Genomic DNA, 10,675 nt, shown 5'->3' with positions numbered 1-10,675 from the left:
GCCCTACCATCAACTTTCGCTTTATATACCGCTTTTGCAATTCTATTATTTGCGTCGGAGGTCTCAAAAAAAACCATTTCGGATACACTAACAAATCCCCGTGGTTAGTTTTTCTATACCTATAAACCTATTATTATTAGAGGATGCTCCGAATAGCCCCGACGCCCCCGCCGATTAGCATTAGAATTCGATTTATCCCGCTATATAAAAGCTCTCTCCTTTCCACAATCAACAGTAAATCGTAGAAACACAGACAGTAACTGTATTTCAACTGTATTCCAACTATATTTCAACTATATTCTTTATATGGTATTTTGACGAATAGTATAAGTTTATAAGTTATAAACATGCTTTTGTTTTTAGAAAAACGTTTATTCTTGTTCCTTATCATTTGTTTTCTTGGTTTTGTGATGGCCAGTGATGATTTGAAGGTAAGATATATCATCTCTATAGCGGCTTCCGTAATCCAGCCGTTTGAGCTTTGGGCTCACAATCCGGAGGTGCCCATTTTAAATCCCTGTGGGGTCAGAAAATCACTTCGTGATCCCTTGTTTGTTTAGGACATTGCAGGCTGATCACCTGATTGTCCGAAAGTAAGATGATCCGTGCTTCGGAAGGCACGTTAAGCCGTTGGTCGCGGTTACTATGTAAGTTAGTAGTCGTTACATGAGCCATGTTAGCCTTTGGCGGCTTAATAATAACCCTGACACCAGGGTTGATGGGGTTGGTAATCCACCTCACAACCCACACGATAATTCTATCGTGTACTTAAATTGTACAATCTATCTCTCTATCTAATCTATCTATTTATTTATTTAGATAGGTATACCAACAGTACACATATTGTAAAGTTATAAAATACAAGTCTTAAATTAGTTTTTGTATATGTGCTCCAATTACAGGTACACACAACATTCGTAATTACAACAACAAACTTATATATCTAAGTGTATATATATTTATATATAATTAAATATGTATAAAACTTAAACAGAAATTAACTTCTAAATTAAAACAGCCATAAATCTTCTTAGAAAACATAAGAGTTAAAACTATAACATATACATAGGTATACAACAAAATTAAGTATTGTTGGAAACAAATGAATTAAAATTAAAAATACAAATGGGAAAATGTACGTTATGAATTTATGAATTTATTTTTATCTATCGTGTTTTATATTCATACATAATAAAATATCTCTATTATATTATTTATTATATTAACACTGTTGGCTCGACCATTATGGACGGCGATACGGCTCACCACCTATCACGTTGGTCTAACAGAAAGCTCATTGAGGCGTCAGCTTATGTTCTGTCTCAGGCGCTTAAAACTACTGCAGCTTCACAACCTGTGTAGCTTAGGAAAAGAAGCAGCAAGAAAAACCTCCGCAGGGCCCTAGACGTTTTTAAAAAAACAGGGCATTTCGTGTTTATAATATTTTAGTGTGACTCGTATTGTGGCATGCAGAATGCCACACCTTTTTTTTTGACGTGACTTATCGTAGATTTGCCGTCATAAACACAGCCTCCGTGGTCTAGTGGTTAGAGCGTTAGGCTCACGATCTGGAGGGCCGGGTTCGATTTCCGATGGGGACATTGTCGAAATCACTTTGTGAGACTGTCCTTTGTTTGGTAAGGACTTTTCAGGCTTGAATCACCTGATTGTCCGAAAAAGTAAGATGATTCCGCGCTTCGGAGGGCACGTTAAGCCGTTGGTCCCGGCTATTAGCCGTAAAAAACACCTCCACCATCCCGCAGTGGAGCAGCGTGGTGGAGTATTCTCCATATCCCCTCCGGTTTTTAACGACTGCTAATGCAGCCGGGACCAACGGCTTAACGTGCCTTCTGAATCACGGAGGAGCTCGAGATGAAAACTTTTTTTTTGTGGTCACCCATCCTATGACCGGCCTTTGCGAAAGTTGTTTAACTTTAACAATCGTAGACCGAGCGCGTTTACCGCTGCGCCACCGAACTCCTCAGTGATGTGATGTATCGAACCTAATATCAGCGTCGTGGTTCGCGCCGCGACTTGTGCTGAGTGAGGCCCTTTTATCTCAGGACGTCCACCACCACCTTATGATCATTTCGACTAACATCCTTCTTGCTTTTTTGTAATTGTTTTAATGGAAATAAGATATGATATTGTTGTCTTTCTTTTTGTGTGTGGCGTCCTTTCATAATAAACTTTTTCTATTCTATTCTATTCTATTTTGTTTCAGGATGACAATGTAGACCGGGGCTCTGTCGAGCCGCGTGGCCAGAGAGACCGCGGTGGTCTCTGGTTCGGTCCTCGGCTAGGCAAGCGTTCTTTCCATCCATTTGGTGAAGATAACAGGTATTAATAGATTGTAAAGATTTTCCTTCGTTTAACCTTTTACTTCTATGCTGTTCTGGGAGCATATAAAAAACATAGAACACGTTCAGCTGCTTCTCTTCCCGGGCATGTCGTAAAAACCGACAGAGGGATTGTGTCCTCTAACATGATGGACTAATGTTATGGGCGATAGGCTGATCCCTTATCACCATAAGGTTCATCATATCCATCTTTGGAATTCGTATCAACAGTGGCTGCAAGTTGTCTTTGATTACTTGTGGCTCTGCCCACCCCATTAGGGATTACGGGCGTGAGTTTATGTATGTATGTATGTTAACCTTTTACTCACATACATACATTCATAAACCCACGCCTATTTCCCACCGGGGTAAGCAGAGACTATAGAATAGAATAGAAAGAAAATAGAGAGAATAGTGTGTCAGGATCGAAGCAAATGGAATTCTAGTCTCTGCTTACCCCGGTTCAACCTTTTCCTTTTTTCTTTTTTTGGTTGATTGAGGGGAGGCCTGTGCCCAGCAGTGGGACGTATATAGGCAGTTTATGTTTATGTTATGTTAACCTTTTAATTTCATGGGCCATACACTGCATTTTTTATCTTTGTTTTTGGGTATAAATGATGACCCTTTTTATTACACCCAGGCACAATTACATCTTCCACCCATTATTATTCTGATCAAAATAAAGAGAAGCAATAGGTAGCAACATAATTCTATTAATAATGTGATCTAAATCATCATCATCATCATACCATTAACGTCCCCACTGCTGGGGCACGGGCCCTCCCTATGGATGGATAGGGAGATCGGGCCTCAAACCACCACGCGGGCCCAGTGCGGATTGGTGGTTATTGACGACTGCTAATGCAGCCGGGACCAACGGCTTAACGTGCCTTCCGAAGCACGGAGGAGCTCGAGATGAAAACTTTTTTATTGTGATCTAAATATCAAGCAAAAAATATTTTTACATTAAGGCCCTGCGCAGACGACAGACTATCCGTGACGCACTTTTTTCTGTGAAAATATAACCTATGCAATTATATGCAGTAACGCGCCGGACTTTTTGCGCGTCGTGTACGTTACTGCATATAATTGCATAGGTTATATTTTCACAGACTAAAAAGTGCGTCACGGATAGTCTGTCGTCTGCGCAGGGCCCTACCATAACAATGTAGTATTTTTGAATAATTATGTAGGTACCAGAGTAATGAGAAAACAGGTAATTATCTCGACAGCGCCATCTATATAATTTCTGGAGAACGTAGCCTAGAAAGTCGCTCATTAGGAAAGTGCCTCGGATTATGCCTAATAAAACATTTCATTCATCGAGATATAGCTGAGCGTTGCGCTAAACATGATTGAGTCATAAACCACTCTATATCGTTTGAGTACTTACCGATAGCTATTAAACTATCGAGTTAATATGCCAACCACACAGCACATAGAAACGAGAGAAAGAGAGAGAGAGAGAGAGAGAAAACGTTTATTCAAACAAAAACACAGGGCATAGAATAGAGAGGTTGGTAATCCACCTCACAACCCACATGATAAAAAGAAGATTTACTGAATTGTAACAATGTTTTTTTAAGAACGTCTAGGGCCCTGTGCCGAGGTTTTTCTGCAGCTTCTTTTCCCCGGCTATAAAGGTTGTGAGAAGCTGCAGTAGTTTTAGGCGGATGAGACGCTCGTTATGTAAAAATTGACAATTGAAACTGTAACTAACTATTTTTTTAATATTTATTTGACGTGACTTTCGTCTGAGAGGAAAAATATTTGAAAGAATGAATCGAGCGCTGATTGAGGCAAATCGCCGATCACGCCGGCGGGGTCGGTATCGGGGTCCTGAAGTTGACGATTGAAACTGTAACTATGTTACCTACTGAATGAATATATTTTTGAATTTGTATTTTCACAGACAAACCTACCTCCGTCTTCTTGAAGCAGCTGACGCCCTAAAATACTACTACGACCAGCTGCAGTTCTACGATGCACAGGCTGATGACGAGGCCAGAGGTAATTGTAATAAGAAAACAAACCACCGGGTTCTTACCGCGTTCATTAACGGCCTCCGTGGTCCAGTGGTTGATCATTGGGCTCACGAAGCTCCCGGGTTCGAATCCCGGTGAGGGACATATCACAAAAATCTTTGTGATCCCTAGTTTCGTTAGGACATTACAGGCTCATCACCTGATTGTCCGAAAGTAAGTCGATCCGTGCTTCGGCAGGCACGTTAAGCCGTCGGTCCCGGTTCATCATCATCAGCCCATTAACGTCCCCACTGCTGGGGCACGGGCCTTCCCTATGGATGGATAGGGAGATCGGGCCTTAAACCATCACGCGGGCCCAGTGCGGATTGATGGTTATTAACGACTGCTAATGTAGCCGGGACCAACGGCTTAACGTGCCTTCCGAAGCACGGAGGAGCTTGAAATGAAAACTTTTTTTTGTGGTCACCCATCCTATGACCGGCCTTTGCGAAAGTTGCTTAACTTCAACAATCGCAGACCGAGCGCGTTAACCGCTGCGCCACCGAGCTCCTCATCCGGTCCCGGTTACTACTTACTATTGTGATAAGATATCAAGACGGCCTTCCGAAGCACGAATCATCTTACTTGCAGACAGTCAGGCTTGCTTACGAAATAGTTTTATTATTCACTTTTAATTACTCGTAATATTGTCGAAATTTATACACATTCACATTGCAACACAATAAATTTAAAAAGGATACAAATCGCATGGAGGCATCAGTTTCACGTAGCAAATGGAAAGCAGCAGCGGGGGTCCATGTTGATATATGAAAGTAGCATTCATAATTTTTACTTTATTTCTAGAATATTCTTTAATTTTCTTCTCCACTATCACACCCGAGTTAGCGTACAATTGATCTAATCCTAAACAATAGTTTCACCGTGAGTTTTCACCAGCAAATGCTTTTATTGTAAGTACTTAATCCAAAATAATATAAACTGTCAGTTCTTACAAATACACTACAAATACACTTTATTGCACCAAAATAAAAAGAAATAATTACAAAAAGTCTCTTAACTAATTTTTTATTTTTTTTTTGTTTTTGTTTTCCCCGAAGGGTAAGGCAAAGGGAACTATGCCCATACAGCCATGTCTGACGTATTTTTTTTTCTTGATGATTAATGAAATGATGAAAGGTGATGATGATGAAACCTAAGCCCCCACCCTCGGAGTAGACTCCTACTCCGAACCCCAAACGAATTAACTCAAAAGTCCGCATAAACTTTTGAGTTATGAAGCGGCTTCCTAACACGAAGCGAAAATAGGCAGATACACTTTGTTTATTGAATACTCCAATATAATAACACTCGCGAATGTCTTCCGACTAACTTAATGCGATCATTAACCACAAAACACCACTTCGTATTAATTATTTAGATTATTCAATGAAGAAAGCAACTGTCCCGTTCCCGTTTCCCGCCAAAAAGCCTCTCTTAACTAAGTACACTCTTTCTTACTGGCGGGAAACCGTTTTTTTTCGTTGATTTTCACCGAAGGGCAAGGCAAAGGGAACTATGCCATACAGCCAAGTCTAATGTGACTTACATTATATTTTTGAATAATTACTTATGTATCTGTGCATGACCCGAGTAATGAGAAAATAGGTAATTATGACGTTAAATTTGTACAACGCCATCTATATTGTTTTTGGGGAACGTAGTCGGGAAAGTGCCTAAGTCAACGTAGCTGGAAAGGAATGGATGTAATACAACCCTGCCTACCCATTTAGGGATATAGGCGTGAGGATGTTAGTTATTTTTTTAGATTTTTTTGAAACTGTGTCAATGTATTCTATAACGCGGTGACGAAGATCTGTCAAAATTTATAAAATAAAAAAAAAATCTGAACAAAAAAAATAAAAAAAGTTAATTACGTAAATAACTTGTCGAAGAAAATGAATTTGATTTTGATCATTGACAATTGACAGTGAATTGTTTTCTTCCAGTGACCAAGAAAGTAATCTTCACACCAAAGCTGGGTCGCAGCCTCACCGAGGACAAGCAAACGGAGAGGAAGCGATACGAGAGTGTCGACTTCACGCCCCGCCTCGGAAGGAGGTTAGCTGACGACATGCCTGCCACTCCTTCTGATCATGACTAGTAAGTTTTTTATTTATTTATTTATTTATTTGTACACAATGAAACAGACACAAGAAACATACAAAGAAAACAGATAGTACAGGCAAGCTTATCTCTAAACAAAGAGATTTCTTCCAGCTGACCTACGTGACAAGAGAGACTTTCAACGTATATGTATGTCTATACATACGCGTACAAATTATTTTTTTTACTCTATAGCAGTAAAAAAGTCCCAAATTAACATGTTCACTCGACTTTTCCTCCACTCGACTTTTCCTCCACCCAACTCTTCCTCCACTCGACTCCTCCTCCACTCGATTCGTCCTCCACTCGACTATTCCCCCCACTCGACTCCTCCTGCACTCGATTCGTTCTTCATTCGACTATTCCTACACTCTACTCCTCCACCACTCGATTCCTCCTCCGCTTGATTTGTCATCCACTCGACTATTCCTCCACTCTACTCCTCCACCACTCCATTCCTCCTCCACTCGATTCCTCCTCCACTCGATTCCGCCTCCACTCGATCCTTCCTCCACTGGACTCTTCCTCCACATTTTGGTATACGGGTGGAGGAAGTTTCGAGTTAACATCTTACACAGTATTCTAAGATGTTAACTCGCTCTTCCTCCATTCGACTTAACCTCAGCTGTAAACTCGAGTTAAGGTTGAGGTGCCGTTTAAGAATGTCGATTTCGAGGTGACTTCGAGGAAGACCTAAAGGTCGCCTTAACTGAGGACATAGTCGAGGAAGGTTGGAGTTGGATAGGGTTGCCATCTCTAAAATTTTGAAAACAGGTCGAGACGCGTGAAAACCCCGGATTTTAGAGTCCGAAAGCCAGACATATCAACAAGATGTTTTAAACATACCTATTCAATGTAATAAAAAACAGTTGAAAATGTCATAAATCACCATTTTTATTCATTCATTTTTTTAACAAAACAGAATCACATTATAATTGGTTATAAATTGTTTATATAAATCAGCTTTTTAAATTCTTGAAATAAGAAAACAAAACCTTATTAAAATATTTAACAAAAACATACTTAATAAATGTACTTGGTTGTGAATATACTTGGTTACAACTCAGTTGGAGAACATTTTAGAATACGGGCGTTAGAGAATTTGTGTGTTTCATTTCCATCATCTCTTTCAGCTACAGACAGGATCCGGAACAGATCGACAGCAGGACGAAATACTTCTCCCCAAGACTCGGTCGCAACATGAACTTCTCACCGCGACTTGGAAGGGAACTTTCATTTGGTATGTCTTACGTTATCCTTTTTATATTTTTTGAAAGAAAGAAAGAAACGTTTATTATAAAGGGAGACCACAGTAATAGATAAAAAACAAAACACGTGATAATCATTTATGATCCAAACATGAATTCGAAAACAAATTCGACAATTGGTTTAGGCGTGTGCTGGATTCGAAGCTACGACCTCAAAGTGAGTGGCAAGCGTTCTACCAACTGGACTACCATCGCGTCCCAATAGATACACTGTCGAAAATCGCTGTGTGGACTGTCCCTTGTTTGGCTAGGACACTGCAGGCCTAATCGTCAGGTTGTCCGAAAAAAGTAAGATAACTCTAAGCTTCCAACCCGCAGTGGAGCAGCGTGGTGGAGTATGCTTCATACTCTCGGTTGATTGAGGGGAGGCCTGTGCTCAATAGTGCAGACTATTTATGTTAAACAGAAATCAGAATCATTTATTCAACGTAATTATCATGAATAAACTTGTGTACTTATGTAAACACTACACGCACGACAAGGAGGCTGGTATAGTAAGGAAGTAAGTAATATAGTAAGTAATATATTTATTTCCTCTACAAATAACATTGTTCTTATACAAGTTTACAATCATATTATAACATGAACATTAATAATATTTGTAGAGGCTGGAGCCTAAACTAGGGTGCCCTGTGTTATAGGTCTCCAGGCCTCCACCTCCAGGAATACGGTCATTAATAATGTTATAAATAGAGCAATACAAAGAAAGTAAATAAAAAAAAAATACGTAAGAAATATGAGAAAAGTAATTTAAAAATACTGTTACAAAAAGGTAGTGTGTGTGTGTGTGTGTATGTGTGTGTGTGTGTGTGTGTAGTACGTTCACGTATTGTCTTCTAAATTGTCTTGTGCCTATAAATGTTGATTATGTTGATAAATGATTTTTTATTTATTTATTGCGGCTTTGGTTACAAGACCATTGGCCGAAAAGTGGAACTTAAATAACATGAAATAAAAAAAATTGTTAAATGATTTTCATGTCATGTTTTTTTCTTTCACAGAAGTGTATCCGAACAAGATAAGAGTGGTTCGGAGCGCCAACAAAACCACAGCGACATAATTTACGATGGCGGAAAACATTAAGCGCTAATACCTCTATTTAATTATTAATTATAAAAAAATACAAGAGAACCTTTGAAAAAGGATAATGATTATATAAAATAAATTAATTATGTATTTAGGGACATTTTATGTGTAGTAAAAATGATAATTTATAGCAATTCGTATTGTAGTTATAGCTAGCTGAACGGAGCGGATAATTTTCTATAGGTTTTTTATTGTTATATATTTTTTTAAATAATAATGGATTGAATCCAAAAATAAATAAAAATTATACATTCATTATTTTCACTGATGGGCAAAATACTCCTTGGCTACCGAAGGTTTTTTCTAAGGCAAAGACTCAAACATTAAAAAAAAACCTTATTTATATTTTGAGTAGATTTAAAAAAATATTCTAAAGTGTTGCAATTTAAAAAATAAGTGGGCGCAAATTGGCTGGTTTATGCTCATCTCAAATTTTTTAACATTGTTCTATTTATTTCCAAAATGTTCCAATTTCGAAGGTTCTTATTTAAATTACTTATTACTTAATAAAAAAATATGCTATTAAATACTTAATAATATTAATAACATTAATGTTTTGGACGAATAACTTGTACGTTGCTATAAATGTTAGTGATATTTAAATTGTTTTTAAGAAATTCTAGTTCAATGGTGGACCGTAAAAATATAACATTGACAGAAAATTATGTTGTTTTATTGTTCTTGAGTTATGTGTTATGTATTGTTCTTGAGATGCCTGCTGGCGTTTCCAGATGTATCCTACGTGTATAAGTATCTTTGTTTTTGGTTATAAATGATGACCCTTGTTATTACATCCAGGCACAACACATGTTCCAGCCATTATTATTCTGATCAAAATAAAGAGAAATATAAAAAAAATATTTTTATAGAGGGTGTAAATGACATCGTAACGAATACCGAGGAGGATGATTCAGCTCATTATTCTAAGTTAATATCAAGTGTAATTTTCCATCGCAAAAGTATAGAATTTAAAATAATTTCAAAAACAAAATCCATAAATTTTGCGACTGAAAAATCCACTTGATATTAACTCAGAATCATGGTCTGAATCATCCCCCTCAGTATTTGTTACGATTTCACCAACAGCCTGTATTTATATCCCGCTTAGGGACGGTAATGAACGACCCCATCACTCCAGCCATAGAGGCAGCCAATCAGCTCGCGACACCAAACACTTCAGGACCCTAATACCGACCCCGCCGGCGTGGTCGACGATTTCCCTTAATCAGCGCTTATCGCTATCGACCCGCTAGGGTCGATTAATTCTTTCAAATATTTTTACTCTCAGACGACGCCCTGAGCCGACGTTTGCGCCCAACTGGGCACCCTCAGGCCTGTTGTTTTAAACGTTGTACCGGGTGAGAGCCTTCAGCGCTCCCCATTCGTCCGGCCAAGTAGTTAATGCCATCTGCGGCTAATATACAATAAGTCACGTCAAAAAAGTGAAAAAAAGTGAAGTGAAGTGAAGTGAAGTGAAGTATCGGCGCCCGAAGGAGATACTACCAGGGGATGACTTATTTTTGTCTCTACCGACGCCCAGGAGTTATAAGTGTGTGTTTATATGTGTAAGTATGTGTTACATAGAAAGAAAAAGCTATAAAAAGAAATTAATAAAAACGATAAAAGCGTGTTATTGTTTGAGAAATTCCGACGATAAGAAATGTAACACCGTTGGTTCTGTGACAAAAAAAAAAGTGGATTATATTTGAATATTTAATTTAATTGTAGTTAAAGACTTATTTTTTTAATTTAGCATAATACTCAAATGATTACAAGTTGGTTTAGACTTTGACTTTTCGCCAAATATGGCGGGCTTACAACTCATACATGTATGTAAGTATTGAACTTAGATTAA

At 38.4% G+C, this 10,675-nt stretch overlaps 1 protein-coding gene across 1 annotated transcript; it reads left to right on the top strand.

Moving 5' to 3' along the window:
- Nucleotides 1–230: 230 nt before the first annotated feature.
- Nucleotides 231–9,482, top strand: LOC126379605 (PBAN-type neuropeptides-like). Its single transcript, XM_050028425.1, has 6 exons — nt 231–431; nt 2,225–2,340; nt 4,252–4,349; nt 6,310–6,463; nt 7,600–7,706; nt 8,736–9,482. The coding sequence occupies exons 1-6, from the start codon at nt 348–350 to the stop codon at nt 8,792–8,794; spliced, it is 618 nt and encodes a 205-aa protein (XP_049884382.1). The 5' UTR covers nt 231–347; the 3' UTR covers nt 8,795–9,482.
- Nucleotides 9,483–10,675: the final 1,193 nt, after the last annotated feature.

Source organism: Pectinophora gossypiella, chromosome 29 (assembly GCF_024362695.1).
Source record: "Pectinophora gossypiella chromosome 29, ilPecGoss1.1, whole genome shotgun sequence".
In the NCBI taxonomy this organism is placed as follows: Eukaryota; Metazoa; Arthropoda; class Insecta; order Lepidoptera; family Gelechiidae; genus Pectinophora; species Pectinophora gossypiella.
Note: the sequence above shows the minus strand (reverse complement) of the source record. Positions and strands in the feature narration are given on the sequence as shown.